General features: G+C 41.5%; 1 protein-coding gene and 1 long non-coding RNA gene across 3 annotated transcripts; one reads left to right on the forward strand and one right to left on the reverse strand.

The window, feature by feature from the left end:
- Window positions 1-359: 359 nt before the first annotated feature.
- LOC123727342 (uncharacterized) lies at window positions 360-796 on the reverse strand. Its single transcript, XR_006759297.1, has 2 exons — window positions 656-796; window positions 360-526 (listed from the first exon to the last, which is right to left on the reverse strand). It is a non-coding gene; the product is annotated as an uncharacterized lncRNA (long non-coding RNA).
- Window positions 679-9834, forward strand: LOC106572598 (cyclin-T1). Of its 2 annotated transcripts, none has more exons than XM_014146926.2 (9): window positions 679-1015; window positions 2423-2504; window positions 2652-2780; window positions 4467-4527; window positions 5271-5333; window positions 5520-5574; window positions 5804-5967; window positions 6062-6132; window positions 6249-9834. In XM_014146926.2, exons 1-9 carry the CDS (start codon window positions 846-848, stop codon window positions 7545-7547), a joined length of 2094 nt encoding a protein of 697 aa, XP_014002401.1. In that variant the 5' UTR covers window positions 679-845; the 3' UTR covers window positions 7548-9834. The 2 variants fall into 2 exon arrangements, with proteins under 2 accessions (XP_014002401.1, XP_014002403.1); XM_014146928.2 differs by having other exon boundaries at window positions 5529-5574.
- Window positions 9835-23872: the final 14038 nt, after the last annotated feature.

A 23872-nucleotide genomic window follows, 5' to 3' on the forward strand; every position in this document is an offset into this window, starting at 1 on the left:
AGCATGCTCGCTAACCCTTCCCCTAACGTAACCATTTTTAGCTAATCTTAACTCCTAAATGTAACCCTTAACCTAGCTAACAGTCATCTAACGTTAGCCACCTAGATAGAATTCGTACCACATGTTTTTCAAATTCGTACCATGAAATTTGTGATGGACATCCACAAATGAATACATACCATACAAATTTGAGTGACTCGGATTTACATACAGGATAATATGAAATGCTCTGAGACCGGGTTGGTTTGTGAGTATTGGTTCATTCTGCTGAGTAGTAATAAGAATATGAATGGATTTATTTTATATAGCAATTTGTCATAAGAATCTCGGTCGCTTTTAAAATCAAAACAAATATTTTGGATTATTGAGCCATGTCTTCCACACCTTCAGATGGGCCGTTCAGAAAGGCTTTATCTTGAGCGGAGGGAGCAGGCCCCGGAGTTCTTCATAGGGGACATGGTCGTCTGACGTTCACAGCTCCTCAATTGGTAGGATGAATTATCCACTACTGAAGTGTAGCATCCACCTGGGTGATTATTCCGCGACTGTTAATGCGACCAGACCACCACACCTACAATAATCCAAAACAGTCCCCAGACGAGGCGATATTCTGCATCCCAGGTCCAAACCGGGAATATGTTATAGATTAACTCACCCTTGTCTGCTGATTGTAGGCCCTTTGCAGTTACTTTTCTGTCAGGCCATGGACACCAGAGAGGTTTCGTTTATTTGCCACAGATGTTTAGAATTTATGTTCAGAGACACATGGCATATTTACGCCATCCACACCATTGACGTCAGTTCCTGTGACGTACCACAAGTCAAAAATATTGTCCTTCTCAGTAATGGCGGCTTCGTTCCCTTCTCCTTCTGGAACAAACAACAAATGGTACTTCACCCGAGAACAGATCGAGAATAGCCCGTCTCGTCGTGCGGGGCTTGATCCAGACAAGGAATTATCCTACAGACAGCAAGCCGCGAACCTTCTACAGGACATGGGACAGCGACTCAATGTGTATCTTTTGTCGGGCCGGAGACGATTGGTGCCTGCTAACGGCTAGCTATAGAGATTGATGCCGGTTTGGCGGCATGGCTAGTTGCTGTTTTATATGGATACTGTATTCATGTTAGCCTATTTATTAATCTGTGGTGTGTACAGACTGGCGTAGTTACTAGCTATTTGCAACAAGCAGCCCAGACTTGCTGCTGTGACTCGCGAGGGCCAGGGAATTGCGTTCTATTAGCACAACTAAGATAGTTCGTCTAGCCAGTTAGCTAACGTTGTGTGTAGGCCTCCGCGGCCTAGGCATACGCTTCCTGTGGAGAACAAAAGCCGAGCGGGGCCGTTTGTCAATGTTATTTATTATAAACGGGATTCAGGTGTATTAAACACGTTCTTATATTTTGATAAAAGCATTGGTTTTGCTGGCCATAGTGTTAGAGTGATATCAAAGATATGTGGCGCTGTTGTGTGAGCTAAGCTGGCAATCTTTATCTGCTCTAACGAGTGGCTAGCTAGCTAGTAGGCTAAAAACATCCTGGGGCAAGCGAACGTTAACTGGCGTTAACTAACTACATAATATAAATGGTATTGGTGAGCGGTCCAATGCTGTAATGTGGTAAAATGCCCCTGTGTATTAAAGCTAGTTAGTTTCTTATTTCTGATACCATGTCATTGGCTTCTTCGTGGCCATTTGTTAATTACTTCCTTAACTACAACAAACTCTGACCCAGAATGCCAAACTGGTCTCAGAGCATTTCGTATAATTCTGTACGTAAATCCAAGAAGCATAATTTAGTATGATGTTACATTTTGTATGGTATGTATTAATTTGTGAATGTGCATCATCCATTTTGTATATGTTACTAAATACAATTCTTAGCAAAACATACAATATGTTACGAATTCTAGCTAGGTGGCTTACATTAGCTAGTTCACTAATGTTAGCTAGACTAGGGTTATGTTTAGGAGTTAGCTAACCCTCCCCTAGCCCTTTAACCTAACATAAAAAGTTGTTGAAAAGTTGCTAATTAGATAAAATGCTGAAGTTGTCCGTGATGAGATTCGAACTCGCAACCTTTGGGTTGCTAGACGTTTGCGTTTTACCTCACCCATCCACCCCAACCATGCTAAATGGATTGTCTCGGCTTTACATACAGAATAATGTGAAAACTCTGAGACCAGGTTGAGAATGCTGTTCTAGCCAGCTAGTATGTTCTAGCTAGCCAGTTATGTTGTCCTACTATGTACCACCAGTCAACATTCGGAGTAGTTACAGCAGATCACTTAGCTACATCCACAACTAGCTAGTTTAGTTGAAAATAAGTTGGTAGCTGCTGTTACATAACCCATAATTTATCTAAATACACTGAGTTAAATCTCACTGAGATATTGTTATAATCCTTAACCCTTATGCATCAGGTCCCAGCTAACAATTAATACTGCTATTGTGTATATGCACCGATTCTACATGATCCAGTCCTTCACCAGGTTCCACAGAAATGTAAGTACTTTTGGACACTGACAGCCTCCTTCGCACAATTTTGTGTCTTGTAAAGTTTTAATTAAATCTTATGTGAAATGCATAATGCGTAGCACTAACAAGACACCAGTTTTGATCAAAATGTCATTTTTTTTGTTTTACCCCTAGGTCATAGCTCCAGCAACACTGTTCCTGGCTGCAAAGGTTGAGGAACAGCCCCGCAAGTTGGAGCATGTTATCAAGGTGACCCATGCATGCCTTAACCCTCAGGACCCTTCACCAGACGTCCGCAGTGATGTAAGTCTCCATGGTCGGACCACTCCACTTCAAACTCACTATGGCACTTGCAGTGTGATCCTCTGACCACAAACTGATTGGGTGTAGATCCAGTGTTCTCTACCTTTTTTGGTATTTTTAAAGACCCAAAGTATGTACTTTTGTGTCATTATGCACGATGGTAGTTGCATCATAACTGTTTGACATTGATTTCACCGCTTGCAGGCTGTTGGTGTTATATGATTTTTTGTATTTTTTATGATTAGATATTGCTTTATTTGATACAAGTTCTGGCAAGAAACGGAGCAATAACATTTAATGCAACTTGACTTTAAACTTCTTGATGACATTTGAAGTGGTCTTGATATCTTTTGTGAAAAAGACATAGCCCTAATGCATTCTCTTTCACAGGTTATGAAAGAGGGTGTTGATATTCTCCACACACTCACCATCTTCCTTTCAGACTGGGAGATCTGTAAACAGTTCTATCCATACCAGGGGTTGGAACCAAAAATTATTTTCCAATTATTTTGTTCTGAACATAATAATAATAATTATTATTATTATTATATTTTTTTTTAGCAAAATAAAGTTCTGACCGGTTTGAACCCCACAAAAAGTGCTGGTTTATATAATTCCTTTCAGTTTTTTTTTTAACCTGTGAAATCCAGTTTTTTTTTTTTTTTACATTTATCTCATTTAATTACTTCACCAATCAGTGCAGATCGAGCAGGCAAGCTAGTTGTTTACATGCATGATGGACAGACAAGTGTAGCCTATGACCCAAATGCGACTGAAATTTTGTGGGTGTGGAGTGGAGGAGGCTTGAAGCGCTGGGCATCTTGTTATGCATAATCTGAATTAAGTATTATTCTGTGGACCTAAGAGGAGCGGCTTCTATGGAGGAACTTTAAATGTCCTTTTGAGCTAGCTAGATAACAAGTTGTGTGTGTGTGTGTCAGAGCGGCACCACATTTGTAAAACATGTTTTATTATTTTTGTAGTTAAATCCATCAAGGTAACTAGGCCTATAGTATCCTTAACTAGCATTGAAAAAATGTATCCATTCTTCTCTAGCCAGTTACAAATCTTTCTCCCTATCTTCTGAATAATGCTTCTAATGTCAGTACCGTAGCCTATGCTTCAGAGGGGGAGGGGCAGGTAACCTGCACAGGCAAAGATTTTTAGGTTGCGAACAGACACTGGAATAAGTTTCTGAGTGACAGAGTGAGGGCTTTGTATGGAAGCTTTTTTGGGGGACTAGAAAAAAATGCCTGGAACGTAAAATAGTGTTATTAACCGGTTCCCATGCTTTTAAAATAATGGTTTTGTTCCGGAACAGTGGATCATTTTCATTCCAGGGTCTGTTTCTGTTCCTTGAAAATGCCGTTATTTTCCGGTTTTTGGTTCTGTTCCCTTAACTGGATCCAACCCCTGGTCCATACTCACTGCTTTGATCTGTAGAAATGTTAAAGCTATCCTGCGCTTTGGACTTTTCCTTTTTCTCAATCTTACCTTTACCATCATGCTCCTTTAAGTGCTTAAATTGTTATAACAAAGTAAGAAATTGGGTGTTCTGAGGCAGTTGTACCTCCTTGAAGGTAAGACTGCGTAAAGGGAACGCAAGAGGTGTGAGTGAGACATGAGGGGTGAGAGAATGCCTCCTAGTGAGTAATGCCTGTCTCCTGCCTGTCCTCTCAACCTCAGGCTTACCTGCAACAAGCCCAAGACCTGGTCATTCTTGAGAGCATTATACTCCAGACCCTGGGTAAGTTGGGATGGACAAATGAATGGGGTCTTTGATTTCATCCCAAACTAGAGGGATGTGATGCTTGCCTACTGATAATATTAACCTCTTTGTTCTTGTCTACAGCAGTCTTGAGTACCAGTCCATTCCATTGGAAGGTCACATCTAGTCTTCCATGCTCACTTTATCAGTACTGTCTTGCATTTTCGGTTCCCTGCTGTTTTCGTCATTAACTTTACAGAGCAGCACTTTCTTTTACCTTTTCCTCTTGACTTTAAGCCATTCTTAATTGGCTTAACGTAATTGCTGTTCTAGCCAGAACATGGAAGATATGTTGGCTGTAATGTTGGTTGTAATCACATTAGAGATGGTGAATTTAGTACAGTATTGATAGAATTCAGATGGAACAGTAAAATGCCCATTCACCACCTATAACCCTTGTCTCAATGACTGGCTTAAATGTTAATGCTAAACCTCTAATTCTCAACTCACTCATTTACATTTGTCTTATACAGGGCCTGTAATCTGAAGATCTAAAGCAGTGCATTCATTCTATATTTACTGTAGTTTCATAAGACTTTGGTTTTCAGGGAATTATTTTAACGCTCAGTGAGAATACTGAAAATTCAGTAACTATTGAGCTGAACCTACTTTGACTTAACACCCTCAGGTTCCCATAAATCAGGATAGAAGATTCTAGAGTGTTCTTAGAAATTCTGTTGCTTATGAAACCTTTTGTCTCCACTCTACCCCCTTCATTACAGCTTTTGAAATCACCATTGACCACCCACATACTCATGTTGTCAAGTGCACCCAGCTCGTCAGAGGTAAGAATCAACAAACCCCCTTTCTAGGCTACTGGTGAAGTTTGAGAACCCTAGTACTTTTACAAATAGCATAAATGGTTCTTACCTATTTAAATGTATTATTTATGAGTATTTTTATTGCATGTATTTAATGCCATTATTTTGAACGCAGCAGGTTTTAATTGTATTTTCTTGTTTCTCGTGTTGTTGTCCCAGCGAGTAAGGATTTGGCCCAGACCTCATACTTCATGGCTACCAACAGGTATGCTGTTCACTCTGTGTTCAACTTTGAGCTTTACATTTTTCAATTCAATACAAATGCAATGCAACATTGTCTAAACTGAAAAAGGAGATGTTCTTATGACCTGTATTAGAATGAAATCACTACCCATTGATGAGATGCACAGTCCTTTTTCATGGTTTTCTGGAACTGAATCGGTTTCTTCTCCCCCCCTTTGGATGGTTGATCTGGGACCCAACCTGCTGTGTAGCCTACACCTGACAACATTCTGCCTGCAGTACAGCCCACCCATAGTGGCCTGTGTCTGCATCCACCTGGCTTGCAAGTGGTCCAACTGGGAGATCCCTGTCTCCACAGACGGCAAGCACTGGTGGGAGTATGTGGACAATACTGTCACCCTTGAGCTGCTGGATGGTATGTTTGAATTTCATTTTGCGTGTCTGCAGATGTTGGTTATATTGTAAGGAAGTGAATTGCGGAGCCCCTTGTAATACTTTGTTACCCACAGAGCTCACTCACGACTTCCTACAGATCTTAGAGAAGACACCAAGCCGATTAAAACGCATTCGCAACTGGAAAGTAAGTTGTAGTTTGTAACATACTTGCACTGATTTTAAATTCTCATAGCTCCATTTCATTCAGGCTGTTTCCATATATTGTTCCATAACTCAGTGATGTCTTGTCTCTTGTCCCAGGCGGCAGGTCAGACAGTGAAGGGAGGGAAGTCTAAGGTGCCAGAGGACGGGGACCAGACAGATTGTATGATGAGCATGATCTCCATGTCGTCCTCTGAGACCACGCTGGCCAGCCTCTCCAACCCTTCCTCTTCATCTTCTTCCTCATCCATGGCTCCCATACTACTGGAGCTCAAGTCGACCCTGGGCGGTGGCTCCGACCAGCCCAACCACGTCGAGCTGCACGCCCCAGCCAAGGTGTCACTGAGTGAGTACCGGGCCAAGCACGCTGATGTCCTGGCTGCTCAGAAGAGGAAGCTGGAGAACATGGAGGCTAGCGTGAAGAGGGAGTATGCCTCGGCAGCCCAAGCTCTGATAGGCCAACAGCAGAGGAAGGAGAAGTACCACCGTGATCAGCAGCAGTCCAGCTCCCACCATTCCAGCTCAGCCTCCTCTGACTTCAGCAGCCCCTCTCCCATCATCCTCAAGATCCCCCTGGAAAAGGAGAGGGGCGAGCGCAGCTCCCTGAAGATGCGCCTCCCTCTGGGGACTGGGGGAGGCGGTGGGCACAGTGGAGGAGGGAACAGAGGAGCCGGAGGAGAACAGGACATCAAAGTGAGAATCCGGGTGCCTGAGAAAGTACGCAGTACAGGCTCGGGAGAGGAGGGAGGCAAGAGTAGGGAGGGCAAGCATCGAGAACGCTCCCACCACCACCATCACCACCACCACCATCATTCATCGTCATCTTTGAGCGGTGCTTCCGTCTCTTCGTCCTCGTCACATAAACACTCAGCCAGTGCTGCTGGAGCTGTAGGAGGAAGTGGTAGCAAAAAGACACCCAGTGACTCATCTAGAATGAGCTCCTCTTCCTCCGCGTCTCGAAAGAGGACACACTCCACTGAGTCCCAGGGATCCCACCCCTCCAAAGTCTCTAAGTCCTCCAGGAACTCAGCCCACCAGCTACCTGCTCTGTTAGCCGCCTCCAGTGCACACTCCCTGGGGGCGCAAACTGCTGAGATCCTCCCATCCCTGGGTCTCCCCTCCCTCCACCAGGGAAACTTCTCTCACTCCAAGGGGGACAAGACTGACACTAACGGACACAATGCAGGTGGGGGCAGCCAGTCAAATGAGTACCAGGACACATTTGAGATGCTGAACTCTTTACTGAGTGCTCAGGGGGTCCAACCTGCTCAGCCTCCCATGTTTGACTACCGGTCTCAGTACGGGGAGTACAGATACAGCGGAGGGTCGAGGGGGGGCTCTCGACCGCCACCCCTGCCTGCTGAACCTCCACCTCCGCTACCCCCTTTACCCAAATGATCCCTGATGAAGGGGTGAATTACTGACAGTATCTGTAGACGCCTCCACATCCTTCCATAAGACATTTGCACTGTGACTTTGGGTCCCTTTATGTGTTTGAATGAATCATGTTGTGGTTTTCAACTTGACAGCAAAGAAATGTACTTCCAATACATACTTTTCAGTGATGCATGTACAGAAGTTTCTCCCTTGTTACATCATCATATCCAATACATCTGTGGGGCAATAACAGGTGTGAAAGAAAACAAAATCAATTTATTTATAAAAAAATGTAAATACTATTTTTGATGTTATTCATTTTTCTATTGTGATATGAACTCGAATCCAATTTCATGGAATGACTGGACCTGATATTTTAAACATGGCTGTTTAAGTCATTTTGAATGCACAGTAGAAGAAACAAACTTGTCTGCTTCACTTCTTAAATTGTGTAAGTCTCGCTAACAATTAGTATTTTTCAGAATGTTTTTAATATACTATTTATTATTAGTGTTGAATGCAATTAGAACATTTTGACAACTGCCTCCCCCGCGCTTTCTGCTGTGTCCTGTTGAACTGAAGGATAGTTGAGTGCTCCTTAAACAAGTCTATTTGAGAATGCATGTCTTCTAAGCCATCGTTTTAAATGTTTTTGTTTAAAAATAGTAATTGAATCAGATTTCCCCCCCTCCATTTTGTCTATTGTAGTACATTTTTTTCCTCTGCATTATTTGCAACACTTTATATATTAATTCTGTAAAATGACAAAATGTGTGGACAAAATATTTTTACATTTAGTTAAGTTGCAAAAAATACTTGAAATTTAAAGAAACATTAAAGTTTTTCTACTTCATATTCATCTCTAGCACCACCCCAACATAGTGTGAAAATGGTGCATTTTTTGTAGTAAGAAATAGAGGAAGATAGTGGAAACACTTGAGTATGCAATGCCAACTCATATTTGGTTTAAATCCAATGATGCATATTAGGAAAACATATCTTTTTTTTTTACTACAAAACATAAATGTGCCATTTTCACATGTTGATTTGGGGTAGATGCTGGACATGACAAATATGAAGTTGACTTTTTTTAAATACATTTTTTTCCTTAAGGCTTGTATTTTAGTTTCTAGATTTGAATGTGTTGCAGTCATTGTTTTAAATGGTTGTAAAATGTTAGTCATAATACTCAAATAATTACACTAACGTACAGAGTTTATACTACAGTACTTATCTACATATTCCTACACATTTTGATAATGGACTGATTTTTGTCTTAGTGCTTTGAACAGAATTCATAGTGTTGCTTCCACTACTGTTTTATCAATAACTGATGTCTTCACTCATACATTTTGAATGCAACTGAAATTGTATTTTTGTGATTTTGGTAAGGTGCATAATCTTTTGTCTATATTATTTAGATAATTTGTTTTTCTGGTTTCATGCCACACCATATGGTTGCTTGTGGCGATCACACCATGTGGTTGCTTGGAGCGATCACACATGCTCAATTGAGGGACTTTAGAGGTTTTAACATAAAAACATGTCCGGTACCACTGTCACCCATCACTGTCAACATTTAATGTCAGTGAGAAGGACATGTTCAATTAAGATAATCTTTCCCTTCATGTCCCAGACTTGCTGTTTGTCATGCTTATTGGTCAAACTGGTATAGTCTTTCTCCTTAAATCATGTTTAAAATTGTATGATAGTGGAAATGGGCTTGAACTTAGCTCTGACATGTTTCAGACCGTTTAACAGAACTCTCTTTGTCCAATGGATGGGTTAGCTGACAACGTCACAAAAACGATGCACATGCTTCAATGGGGCAGAAGTCTGTTGTGATTCTGGATGGCCAGATAGCTAGAACCAATACAAGAGGCTGCCATGTGGGGAATTGTAGGTGGCTCATTTCAGTTAGTTTTCTTGTTCTTGATACCATGTCTTGTTTTTAGGTGTTTTGACTGATGTCACATCTATGCTAATATGGCTAAACTTTACAAGCTAGCTAACCAACAACTGTAACAATGTATTTGAGAGACAAGTGCTCATTGTGCAAATGTATTTATGTTTTCAATAAACATTGGAGACTAAATATAGTTTACATGTCAACAATCTAAGCCAACCCTGTCTGTTTTGCCCCATAGTTGTGCACACATCGCTTTTGTTGCTAAACAACCAACCAATCTATAAGCTGCCAATGGACAATTAATCAGCTGGAAATCATGTAACACAGCTGTGGCATACTGATTTGATGTGGTATTTTTCTATTGATTGGTTTTGTATATAAAGGAAAGAGTTGACATTATGGGAGCTGTTTCCTAGTACTTTAACTGATGCATTAAGGGAACAGGTGTACAGTTCTACTGTTTCTACAGTCTGCTCAGTTTCTACAGTACTTGAGCCCAACCATTGATTCTTGTCACTCAGGTAAGCCTTTATGATGATATATGAAGAGAAACACATGGATATGCTTTAAAATGCACTGAATCTTTATCCCAGCAAGATTGTAATCAAACAGATTTTTTTATTGTTAAAACTGAGGAAATTGTATTTTGTATTACCAGGAGCATTATGCAGCCTTATGCTTCCATTCTGTGTTTTGTATTATACGATAAGACACACATTGGTACTATATTAAGTTAAGGATCGACTGGGACTGATACATGGATAACTGTATGCAGTCTGTCTTGTGTGAATGCTTGTTGAACATGATGAATGACTACAAAATAAAGCTGATATGAAAATAGAAGGAAGACATGCAACCAAATGCAAAGTCACAGTGCTACTCATCTACTTCATAAACTTTTCCAAAAGTTGTATCAGCCTGTACCTATTGTCACATCTTGTTAATGTTGTCGTGGTACCACAAACTCAGGTCTGAAATAGGAATGTTTGGGCTATCTTTTGTTTAAAATGTATCTAAAAGTCTGCATTGTTTTGTTGTGAACACAGTTATTTTTTTTTAAATGTGTTTGATATAATCCCATGTCAATAAATGTTTGAAGAAAAACCCCTTTCTAAATGTTCTTGTGTATCTTATCATGCAACAAACTTGGTTTTACAGAAATTACACTGAGGGGGGTGCAACTCAATATTAGGAATACGTTCCTAGTGTTTAGTATATTTAGGCAATATGGTCCGAGGGGGTGTGGTGGGTTGTTCTTAGGCTAGATGCATTGAATATCTCCGCTTGCTCAGATGTGGGGTCTCTAACTTGACAGAGAGGTCTTTCAACCAATCGTGTATGTCACACCCACAAGTCTACACCAATCAAAGCTCAAATGGCCGGCTATCTTCTCAACTCAAAGAGGGGTGTGCGGGGAAAAAAGGCGCAGTGTGCTTTCGATAATTGGTTAGGTAACGATACGGTAAACTCCTTGTTGTATCAACCAAAATGCTATTTAGAAGTACTTCTCTTGGCCATTAACTTATTTTGGTTACATCAGAGGGCAACTGTACATTGACAGCAAATAAATAACTATTTTTCTACATAGAGGCTAACGAACGCTAAACAAACATGGCTACTAAAGCTAGCTGGCTAGCAAGCTAACAAAAAGCTACAGTTCGCTGAATTTGCGCAAAAAAAGAGGCGGGCCTGTTCCATGTTGCACGTGATTGGGTTTATGCTGGCTCCTCATAAAGGTCCCGAACAGTCATTCTGATTCCCATGTAAAATAGCACTTTGAGGTACAAACAGCAGCCATAAAAAAGTTACGGATAGAAATGCTCAATTTAAGTACATTTTTTCCTCATGGCTAACTACCTTAATTTAGGGTTAGGCCTAAGGTTAGCAGTGTAGTTAAGGTTAGGTTTAAAATCACGTTTGAATAGAATTTGTAGAAATAGGAAGGGTTTATGACTTTGTGGCTGTGGTAACTCGTCATGACCCTGAGTGGGCGGGGAGCTTATGTTCTTGTGCATGCCTTGACTGACAGCTCTTTGAAACGCCTATGTCAAGAAACTTGGATGCAGTGTTGCAGTAAAATCAATTTCAAGATAATCTGGTAATGCACAAAGCAACTCAAACCACATTTTAAATTGCATTTTATTATACATCTCCCATTTGGCATCTCGTGATATGGTTCACAGCAGCAATGATGTCACAACTCCCGCAGTATAGCTATATTAACCACGCCCCTCTGCAAACATGCCTTCTCTGTTGTTTTTATTTATTTATTTATTTATTTCACCTTTATTTAACCAGGTAGGCAAGTTGAGAACAAGTTCTCATTTACAATTGCGACCTGGCCAAGATAAAGCAAAGCAGTTCGACAATATACAACAACACAGAGTTACACATGGAGTAAAACAAATATACAGTCAATAATACAGTAGAAAAATAAGTATGTACAATGTGAGCAAATGAGGTGAGCTAAGGGAGGTAAAGGCAAAAAAAAAAGTCCATGGTGGCAAAGTAAATACAATATAGCAAGTAAAACACTGGAATGGTAGATTTGTAGTAGAAGAAAGTGCAAAGTAGAAATAGAGATAATGGGGTGCAAAGGAGCAAAATAAAATAAATAAATACAGTAGGGGAAGAGGTAGTTGTTTGGGCTAAATTATAGATGGGCTATGTACAGGTGCAGTGATCTGTGAGCTGCTCTGACAGCTTAAAGCTAGTGAGGGAGATAAGTGTTTCCAGTTTCAGAGATTTTTGTAGTTCGTTCCAGTCATTGGCAGCAGAGAACTGGAAAGAGAGACGGCCAAAGGAGGAATTGGCTTTGGGGGTGACCAGAGAGATATACCTGCTGGAGCGCGTGCTACAGGTGGGTGCTGCTATGGTGACCAGTGAGTGGAGATAAGGGGGGACTTTACCTAGCAGGGTCTTGTAGATGACCTAGAGCCAGTGGGTTTGGCGACGATTATGAAGCGAAGGCCAGCCAACGAGAGCGTACAGGTCGCAGTGGTGGGTAGTATATGGGGCTTTGGTGACAAAACGGATGGCACTGTGATAGACTGCATCCAGTTTGTTGAGTAGTGTATTGGAGGCTATTTTGTAAATGACATCACCAAAGTCGAGGATCGGTAGGATGGTCAGTTTTACGAGGGTATGTTTGGCAGCATGAGTGAAGGATGCTTTGTTGCGAAATAGGAAGCCAATTCTTGATTTAACTTTGGATTGGAGATGTTTGATGTGAGTCTGGAAGGAGAGTTTACAGTCTAACCAGACACCTAGGTATTTGTAGTTGTCCACATATTCTAAGTCAGAACCGTCCAGAGTAGTGATGCAGGACAGGCGGGCAGGTAGCGATCAGTTGAAGAGCATGCATTTAGTTTTACTTGTATTTAGGAGCAGTTGGAGGCCACGGAAGGAGAGTTGTATGGCATTGAAGCTCGTCTGGAGGGTTGTTAACACAGTGTCCAAAGAAGGGCCAGAAGTATACAGAATGGTGTCGTCTGCGTAGAGGTGGATCAGAGACTCACCAGCAGAAAGAGCGACATCATTGATGTATACAGAGAAAAGAGTTGGCCTAAGAATTGAACCCTGTGGCTCCCCCATAGAGACTGCCAGAGGTCTGGACAACAGGCCCTCCGATTTGACACACTGAACTCTATCAGAGAAGTAGTTGGTGAACCAGGCGATGCAATCATTAGAGAAACCAAGGCTATTGAGTCTGCCGATGAGGATGTGGTGATTGACAGAGTCGAAAGCTTTGGCCAGGTCAATGAATACGGCTGCACAGTATTGTTTCTTATCGATGGCGGTTACGATATCGTTTAGGACCTTGAGCGTGGCTGAGGTGCACCCATGATGGTTACAAGGCGGTACTTATTTAAATTGGGTAATATTATTATGTTACCGTTGGTGTATTAAAATGAGTGTTAGGGTGAGTTACCCTATCCTCTTAATAAACCCGCCTCCTGAATCCAAGACTTTGACATGGGGAGGGGACCAGTAAGTTTATGATTGTAACTTTATCAGTGTACAGGGTTCGCACAAATTGCTTGAGGTGCTTAAAGTACTTGGATTTGGCACTCTGAAATTCAAGTAATAGAATACCTTAAATCAGACATTTTCTCAAGTTGAATTAAAATGAGAGAATAGAAAATGATAAAATGTGTTAATCAGAAAAATATTAGAAGTGTATTGTTTTTACGAATACATTTCCAGGCAGACTACAGAGTTTTCTTTTCTCACGTGTTTTTCGCTCATTCTACCCACACTGCCACATACACCGAACCCAAACCCAAACCGTCTGTGCACACACCGCTCGCATCGCGTGCTCTGCAAAATAAATGTAGAAATCTATGTTATTCAATTATTGCACCCACACTGCTTGTGCGCGTCAATGATGCAGATCGCACTGCAAGTCCTGCCTCTCCCATCTCCTCATTGGTTTATAGAAGCAGGTACTCATGTGCCATCTCCTCATTGGTTATACCCACATGGGTGATTGAAAGATGAACTGTGTTGCCAGTCGTTGTGGTAATACTATGAAAGTTTAGATGCTAATCGCCATATAAGTTCAAAGATGAAAAAGCCTGGAAGGAGGAGAGATGACCAGAAACGATTCGGTCGACCGTTTTATGTGTGGATTAATTGTCGGAGTAGAGGACCGTGTGCATTTCAGGTAAAATAACAACTCAATGTTTATATCCCAGGATAAATTAGCTAGCAACAGCAAGCTAACTAAATAGGACAAATTAGCTAGCAAGTGCAAGCTAACTAGCTAGATTGCCAAATGTGTTATGCTTTTCGACCTTTCCCCAAATGAATATCATTGGTTCAGAGTTTGTTTTGTATTTTAACCTGCGTGTTGTGATCGTGTAGGACAAAATAAATGTATGCACGATGGCGGTGTGGGTTCAGTGTTAGCCAGGCAGGTACAGAACTGACTGATTAGGCGCCTTCCAAACATAACATTGTTAGCTAAAATTCAGGGCAAATGTAGATTCAAACCTGTGTAGCTCAGTTGGTACAGCATGGCGCTTGCAATGCCAGGGTTGTGGGTTCGATTTCCACGGGGGACCAGTACTAAAATGTATGCACTCACTACTGTAAGTCACTCTGGATAAGAGCGTCTTCTAAATGACTAAAATCTAAATTTGTGAAATGGCGTTTACTCGCCTTTTTTATTTTAATTATCGTTTACCCACATATTATTGCCTTCCCAGTGTTGATCAACGCTCAGAAGGCTTCTTGATCTGAGTTCTAATCCCGCCTACCTATGCGAGTAGACCACGACATAGGCCGGGAGGTGAAACAAACTACTTCAATCCAGACTTTTAGTGTCAAATGGCAGAGAGACGCTGCTGACAGTGGGATTTTTTTTCACATCCCTCAACTCCTGCCGTGACAACAGACATCCCCCAAACAAACCCCCCCTGAATCTTGGAGAACGAGTGTACAACTGGTAAATAGTCGCTGATATTTCAGTCAGATGTCTAGCTAGCTAGGTAGCTCAAGGGCTGTATCACATCCGGCCGTGATGGGGAGACCCATAGAGCGGCGCGCAATTGGCCCAGCGTCGTCCGGGTTTGGTTGGGGTAGGCCGTCACTGTAAATAAGAATTTGTTCTTAACTGACTTGCATAGTTAAATAAAAAGAGCTCTGACTGTTAGCTAGCTATACCTAGCTGGCAAGAAGGATGAAGTTAGAAGCCAATGTTGAACGGAGCTTGACCTCAGCAGGAGCAGTTGACTGAAATTAACCCAGCTATAATCAAATGATGGGCTACAGTAAGTTCTCATAACATAATACCTTTTCTTTAATGTGATTAGTGAGACCGACAGTGGTGAGTCAGGCTGGAAAGGAGATACAGAGAGAGGAAGCATTGAAGCAAGCAGGGAGAGAGGTTAGTGGTACAGTGGTTCCCAAACTTGGAGTCTGGGACCCATGTGGGGTCCCCTAGAATCTTTAATCTTATCGCACAATAGCTTGTTTCTTTTCAACATTTTAGAGTCAACTAAGGGCCTTTTACATTGTCAGAATTCACTTTCATGCCATGTGTTGGGCAGCCTGTGGGACCTAACATTTAGTGAAATATAAAGACAATTTAATATTATCATGTACACTGAACAAAAATATAAATGCAACCATTTCAAAAATTTGACATAGTTACAGTTCATATAAGGAAACATCATCAGTACTGACTTCACTCATGTCTGTAGTGAAACACGTATTATTGAGTAGAACTTGTAAGGTAGTGATGAGAAAAAAATTATAATTCATGAGGTTGTGACGATATACTGCCATCTGGTGGCGACTAGAAACACATGTATAATATTACAAATGAATGGTCCTCAAATAAATATTAGTGCTTGAAGTAGCTACAATAGCTACAGTATGTTTTATCCTGAACATACCTGTGTTGGGCAAACTAGATAGTTATTATACCTGTCTTGCTAGTTAGCAATTAACATTTTTATTGTCAATAAGTTTGCAATGAAAGGCCGTGTCTCTTGCCAACATTACTTTCCTGAATAACTTAACTATTAGCCGCATGTACAAAGGTCAGATCTGAAACCATGTCCATGTGGCATATTGTCTAGACAGCTGTCATGAGTAGTGCCCTGTGCTTTTCTTGACTGAATTTATTTACTTCTGGTCATTCTGTCCTCCAGCCCACTGTCACTGGTTATGCTGATCCACCTATTTTAGTATTTATCTTTTGACTGCTGAAGTTGAGTAAGGCTTGAAGTTGAGTAAGGCTTGAATTCCAGATGAAGTTAATGTCAGACATAGGTCAGGTTTGCCTAAACATCAGATTGTTACCCCATGGATCTTCTGTCTGAACGAAGGCAGGCTAAAAAAGACGCAAGAGTCTACAAGCCAGAATGGCGAATACAATTATATGTACTCTTATTTTACTGGTTGTCTGTGCTGTTTAGCCTTTTGGCAGTAGGAGGTGGAGATGGGGTATCCACAGGAATACTTTTTGCGGGGTCGGTAGGTTCTGTCACTTGTATTTTCCTGAGGCATTACATGTGATGCACAATATCGTAACAATAGCTGAATGTAACCGAACTTAGTCGACCAAAGCACATTTCATTGCAATCAGCTGGAAGTGTATTGCCAGCTGATTGCATGGGACAATGTTCGGTTAGGTTCGGCCATATTGTGTAAGTGTTTGTCGCGTGCGAAAAACTGATATACAGACCCACATACTGAAGATCTGGGTGATAACGCTTCCCTGTCGATATTTTGCCTTAGATTACCTCCGACACGGGGACAAATTCAGCGGGCAACGGGTAAAGTAATTTGATATGTTTGTTCAACATTCTGACTTAATGGGTCTGTTCGGGAATTCTGAGCCTACATGTTAGAGACGAGTAAGCATTTCACTCTCGGATTCTAAGGGGGCTTTCACACATGGTTTGGTGAGGTTTTTCCAAACTCTTGTGTAGGCTTGGGCACTATCCATATTTTCATAGTGTCATACCATCATTCTCTCATCCCGGAATTTACGGTATTATTGGGCATAGCACACAAGGGGGCGCTAAAAACGCAAGAAAAGTCCATTGGGCCTCTTACCAGAATGGTAACCAAATTTAATGCAAACTAATAGCAAAATCAGATGCTGTTAGCGAAATGCTATAGAGCGAAAACGAACATAAACTAATTGCAAAGACGGGCAAATCCAGCTCTTAAAGTTATACAAGCATAGCTAGTAGCTACCGAATGACATTTGCATACGAAAGTGAACAAGAGAAATTTGGCAAATGAACAATATTGTGATGCATGTTTTACTGAAGGAAGAGCAGCATGTTTACACGGATAAGAACGGAGGACAAAAAATAAGGTAGCTGTACACAAAGCATCCAGAGCTCTTTGACTTATGGCAGAAAGCCATGATAAGATACACTATATCGGCGAGTCTCTGTTGTGCCGGCGCACATTAGGTGATGAAGTTACCCTTTTATGCAATTCACTACTAAATGTTTGCCATCAGCTACATTACATGGCTAAAAGTATGTGGACATCTGCTCGTCAAGCATCTCATTCCAAAATCATGGGAATTAATATGGAGTTGGTGCTATAACAGCCTCCACTCTTCTGGGAAGGATTTCCCCTAGATGTTGGAACATTGCTGCAGGGACTTGCTTCCATTCAGCCACAAGAGCATTAGTGAGGTCGGGCACTGATGTTGGGTGATTAGGCCTGGCTCGCAGTCTGCATTCCAATTAATCCCAAAGGTGTTCAATGGGGCTGAGGTCAGGGCTCTGTGCAGGCCAGTTAAGTTCTTCCCCACTGATCTCTTAAAAAAAAAGACAAAAAAAAAAGAAATCTGCATGGACCTTGCTTTGTGCATGAGGGCATTGTCATTTTGAAACAGGATAGGGCCTTCCCTGAACTGTTTCCACAAATTTGGAAGCACAGAATTGTCTAGAATGTCATCGTATGCTGTAGCGTTAAGATTCCCCTTGACTGGAACTAAGGGGCATAGCCCGAACCATGAAAAACAGCCTCAGACCATTATTCCTGTGATTTATCACTCCAGAGAACACGTTTCCACTGCTCCAGAGTTCAATGGCGGCAAGCTTTTACACCACTTCAGCCGACGCTTGGTATTGTGCATGGTGATCTTAGGCTTGTAAGCGGCTGCTCGGTCATGGAAACCCATTTCATGAAGCTCCCGACGAACAGTTCTTGGGCTGACATTGCTTCCAGAGGCAGTTTGGAACTCTGTAGTGAGTGTTGTCAGCCGAGGACAGATTTTTACAGGCTTAAGCACTTGACGGTCCTGTTCTGTGAGCTTGTGTGGCCTACCACTTCGCGGCTGGGTCGTTGTTGCTCTGAGACGTTTCCACTTCACAATAACAGCACCTACATTCAATCGGGGCAGCTCTAGCAGTGCATAAATCTGACGAAGTGACTTGTTGGAAAGGTGGCATCCTATGACGGTGCCACGTTTGAGTCACTGTGCTCTTCAGTACAGGCCATTCTACTGCCAATGTTTGTCTATGGAGATTGCATTTTATAAACCTGTCGCAACGGATGTGGCTGAAATAGCCAAAATCACTGACTCTTTTTATTTATAAAAAAAAAAAAAAGTAAATGTTTTTAGTATTTTTTTTAAATATTTTTATTTAATTATTTTTCAATTTATTTTATATATATTTTTTTATTTTTAAAGTGTGTCCATATTTTTGGCCATGTAGTGTATCCGATGGCAAACATTTAGTAGTGAATTGCATACAAGGGTAGCTTCATCACCTCGTGCGCCGCACAGCAGAGACTCACCGATAGATATAGAACGCTATGGACTCACCAGCTCGCTTTCTCCCGTTGTGCTGTTTGTTTACAAACACACATGACTGGCTCAACTGTTCTGGGGAACTACGGTAAGCTTCGTCATGTGACCGGTGCAATGAACGCAATCTGCTTTATCTCCTAACGTGTTGACCGAAGTTATTAACTTAAAGTAGCTACAAATATTCACATTTTATTTAAAATCTTCAAATAGTCAAACTGTGTGAAAATGCCTTAAAAGAGCCTAAGGTCAGGTCCGTGAACAACACACACAAATCAACTTTACATGTCCCATGTTTACTGTACTGTGGTAGTAGCAAGATGCGCTCTAGTGCCCCCTGTATTCTCTGCTTGCCATCACATATTGCCCGAGTCTCAGCCGAGTAACCTACTGACGCTTAACTGTATCGTTGCTGCTTCATCACTTGGTGCTCACCTAAAGTATGTATTTCCCTTCCGGAACCACTAATGAACAGGATAAGGATCCACGTGTTGCCGTCAAGCTGGGGCCGTTTGGCCCAGACTGCCTGTACCCAAGAGCCCAAGGCCTGTTCCTTCACCCAGCGGCCTTGCTCCCAGCCCCGCCTGGAGGGAGTTCTGCATCAAACACGTCCTGGAGGACAAGAACGCCCCCTACAGACAGTGTAGTTATGTGTCTAACAAGAATGGCAAGCGCTGCCCGAATGCAGCCCCTAAGGTTGAAAATAAAGAATGGTGAGTGAAGCAACTTGGATATAAATGTCTTCTATCCAGCTCTCAAAACAACTACATGTTGTATGTAGGCTTAAATTGGGGAAATCCCTTGAATTCCCTGTATTAGGTCAGTTAGGATCACCACTTTATTTTAAGAATGTGAAATGTCAGAATAATAGTAGAGAGAATGATTTATTTCAGCTCTTATTTCTTTCATCACAATCCCAGTGGGTCAGAAGTTTACATACACTCAATTAGTATTTGGTAGCATTGCCTTTAAATTGTTTAACTTGGGTCAAACATTTTGAGTAGCCTTCCACAAGCTTCCCACAATAAGTTGGGTGGCCCATTCCTCCTGACAGAGCTGGTGTAACTGAGTCAGGTTTGTAGGCCTCCTTGCTCGCACACGCTTTTTCAGTTCTGCCCACAAAGTTTTTTATAAGATTGAGGTCAGGGCTTTGTGATGGCCACTCCAATACCTTGACTTTGTTGTCCTTAAGCCATTTTGCCACAACTTTGGAAGTATACTTGGGGTCATTGTCCATTTGGAAGACCCATTTGCGACCAAGCTTAAACTTCCTGACTGATGTCTTGAGATGTTGCTTCAATATATCCACATTATTTTTCTTCATGATGCCATCTATTTTGTGAAGTGCACCAGTCCCTCCTGCAGCAAAGCACTCCCACAACATGATGCTGCCACCCCCGTGCGTCATGGTTGGGATGGTGTTCTTCGGCTTGCAAGTCTCCCCCTTTTTCCTCCAAACATAACGATGGTCATTATGGCCAAACAGTTCTATTTTTGTTTCATCCCAGAGGACATTTCTCCAAAAAGTATGATCTTTGTCCCCATGTGCAGTTGCAAACCGTAGTCTGGCTTTTTTATGGCGGTTTTGGAGCAGTGGCTTCTTCCTTGCTGAGTGGCTTTTCAGGTTATGTCGATATAGGACTCGTTTTACTGTGGATATAGATACTTTTGTACCTGTCTCCTCCACAAGGTCCTTTGCTGTTGTTCTGGGATTGATTTGCACCTTTCGCACCAAAATACGTTCATCTCTAGGAAACAGAACGCGTCTCTTTCCTGAGTGGTAAGACGGCTGCGTGGTCCCATGGTGTTTATACTTGTGTACTATTGTTTGTACAAATGAACGTGGTACCTTCAGACGTTTGGAAATTGCTCCCAAGGATGAACCAGACTTGTGGAGGTCTACAACAGTTTTTCTGAGGACTTGGCTGATTTCTTTAGATTTTCCCATGATGTCAAGCAAAGAGGCACTGAGTTTGAAGGTAGGCCTTGAAATGCATCCACAGGTACACCTCCAATTGACTCAAATGATGTCAATTAGCAGAAGCTTCTAAAGTTATTTTATTTTATTGTAAAAAAAAAGTGTTTATTTATAAAGTATTTTCTTTACTGCATTGTTGGTTAAGGGCTTGTAAGTAAGCACTTCACTGTAAGGTCTACATGTGTATTCAGCGCATGTGACATAACGTTTGATTTGATGTCTTGTTTTGAGGTGTTTCGACTGATTTCACGTCTATGCTAATATGGCTAAAATTCGCTAGCTAGCTTACCAACAACTAACAATGTATTTGAGAGACAAGTGCTCATTGTGCAAATGTATATATGTTTTCAATAAACATTTGGAGACTAAATATAGTTTGTTGTTAACAATCTAAGCCAACCCTGTCTGTTTTGCCCCAATGTTCCGCACGCATCGGTTTTGTTGCTAAATAACCAACCCGTCTATAGCACCGTAAAACCACTCTGCTTGAGCTTCCATGTACAATACAATGCCAGTAGAGGGCACAGTGTGATATTTTTCTGCAGACTGCACAGATAGTTTGCCAGATTTCGTGATTAACTTGTTAGCAAATGCATGTGAAACTTCTGTTCAAGATGTATTTTGTGTTAAACTTGAAGCTGAAGTTTTTGTTTGAGGATTTTAACCTTTTTTGCCCTGTTATTGTGTGTTCTCTCTACAGGCCCATACAGTGAGATCCAGCCAGAGGTGTATCTTCTACGTGGAGGGGACCCGCTGCTCTAACCATTTTATCCCAATGACACGACACTGCATCTCTCGTATCCATCATAGTATGATCTATGATCCATCATGTGTTGATTTTAAAATGTGCACGAATACAATAACTTACATGGACTTATGTAAGTTATTAATGCTCTTTGTGGCAAAACCTACAACATAAGCTTGGATGTTGCCATGTTGACCAGCCAGCCTCGCTACTTCTTGGACATTTCCGCCCTTCAATTTCTTACATGTGATTGAACTGAAGAAGATGCATGCACCTGCATTTTCACACTCCCTCTTATTGCTAACACGGCCTTAATAAAGTCTGGCAGCTTGTTGTAGCTGTGCAGATCCAAACCAGGGCAACATTAACCTCTTCCCATGGTCTGTTGGTTTTTCCCCATTCTAGCAAAGGGGATAGTCAATTCAGTTGGAAGAAACAAACGCCTCCTTTTCTCCTTAACAAATCATTATAATATCATTATTTCAAGCAGATGCATACATCCAACACTGTTTTTAAATGTGACCTGCTTACAGTACATTCAGAAAGTATTCAGACCGCTTGACTTTTTCCACATTTTGTTACGTTATAGCCTTATTCTAAAATGTATTAAATAGTTTTCTTCCCCTCAATCGATCGGGTTCAAGTCCGGGCTCTGGCTGGGCCACTCAAGGACATTCAGAGACTTGTCCCGAAGCCACTCCTGCATTGTCTTGGCTGTGTGCTTAGGATTGTTGTCCTGTTGGAAGGTGAACCTTCACCCCAGTCTGAGGTCCGTAGCACTCTGGAGTAGGTTTTCATCAAGGATCTTTCTGTACTTTGCTCCATTCATCTTTCCCTCGATCCTGACTAGTCTCAGTCCCTGCTGCTGTAAAATACCTTGGTGGTTCCAAACTCCTTCCAATTAAGAATGATTGAGGCCATGGTGTTCTTGGGGACCTTCAATGCTGCAGACATTTTTTTGGTACCCTTCCCTAGATCTGTGCCTCGACACAATCCTGTCTCGGAGCTCTACGGACAATTTCTTCGACCTCATGGATCATGGCTAGGATGTTATATAGACAGGTGTGTGCCTTTCCAAATCATGTCCAATTAATTGAATTTACCACAGGTGGACTCCAATCAAGTTGTAGAAACATCTCAAGGATGATCAATGGAAACAGGATGAACCTGAGTTAATTTTCGAGACTCATCGCAAAGGGTCTGAACACTTATGTAAATAAGGTATTTCTGTATTGTATTTTTTTTATAAATCCACTTTAGAATAAAGCTGTAACGTAACAAAATGTGGGGAAAAGTCAAGGGGTCTGAATACTTTCTGAATGCACTGTATAGTCACCAAGAGTAAGCTGAACATAATGACTGTAGCAAGTAATTCAGCCGTTGATTTAGCATGTTTTTCCAAGAATCAATAAACCCTGATTTAATTCAAAGTAAAGCTATTGTAAATGAGGTACAGAGTATCGTTGTACAAAACCAATCAAGCTTGTAAATAATTTGCACCTTCCAGCTTTTCATACAAGTACCCTAATACTGTTATTGTAGTGAGCTTGTGTGAAGTAACGCTGATAATCGCTGCAGAAGTCTAATTCATAGTGTAATTATATTAAGTTTATTGGTATGTGGTAATTGTAGTAACCCTGATAATCTCTGTTATATGGGTTACTAACTGGTAGATGTTTGTTTCTGTTTAACTTCTTATTGCATTTCCATAGATGCATATGGCATTAAAGTCCTATAGACCTAATATCCTAGATCTAATAGTCACGGTCTGTTGGTGTGGTCCACAAAGATTCAATCTAATACTTTATTTAATTAAGTGGTTATCCTTGACCATAAGACAAAGACATCTACAAGGACAGTAACCAGGTGCTGTTTAACATGTGTCCGGGGCTAAAGGATGTTCCGTGTGATCGGCCAGTCTGAGGAGCCTCGCTGCCCCCTGCATCTCTCCCTGCCGCCCCCCATGTACCATCCTGAACAGGAGACAGCCCTGGCCCCAGAGCAGCTAGATGCAGTACTACCCAGAGACATGTACCTGAGTGCTGCAGCGTTACAGCCCACGGAGAGCCTGCCGCTAAAGTTCAGCGACCTACGTAAAGTCTGACTCCCACCAAGGTTCCTGCTCTTATGATATATCCATAATATAATGGTTAACCCATGGCTAATATACCCATATTTTTTTATTTTTTTATTATTTTTTTTTTACAGATTTTTCACCCCAAAGATACATTTACCCCAAAGATACACTCCCTAATCAGTGCCCTAATCTAGTCTGGCAGCTTGTAGCTGTTCAGATCCAAACCGGGCCAACATTAACCTTTTCCCCCATATTAACAAAGGGGATAGTCAATTCAGTTGGAAGGAATAAACGCCTCTATTCCTCAAATGTTCACCCCCAAAATGTCTAAAATGTTGCATGTTGTTT

The sequence above is a fragment of the Salmo salar genome, chromosome ssa15 (genome assembly GCF_905237065.1).
Source record: "Salmo salar chromosome ssa15, Ssal_v3.1, whole genome shotgun sequence".
NCBI lineage: Eukaryota > Metazoa > Chordata > Actinopteri > Salmoniformes > Salmonidae > Salmo > Salmo salar.

Excerpts from the sequence above, each read along its gene's own strand:
- LOC106572598 (XM_014146926.2), top strand. The coding sequence starts at position 846 with ATGGCGGCTTCGTTCCCTTCTCCTTCTGGAACAAACAACAAATGGTAC. Across the intron at positions 1,016-2,422 it reads ATGGGACAGCGACTCAATGT|GTCCCAGCTAACAATTAATA; the intron begins GTATCTTTTGTC and ends CTTATGCATCAG. Across the intron at positions 6,133-6,248 it reads AACGCATTCGCAACTGGAAA|GCGGCAGGTCAGACAGTGAA; the intron begins GTAAGTTGTAGT and ends CTCTTGTCCCAG.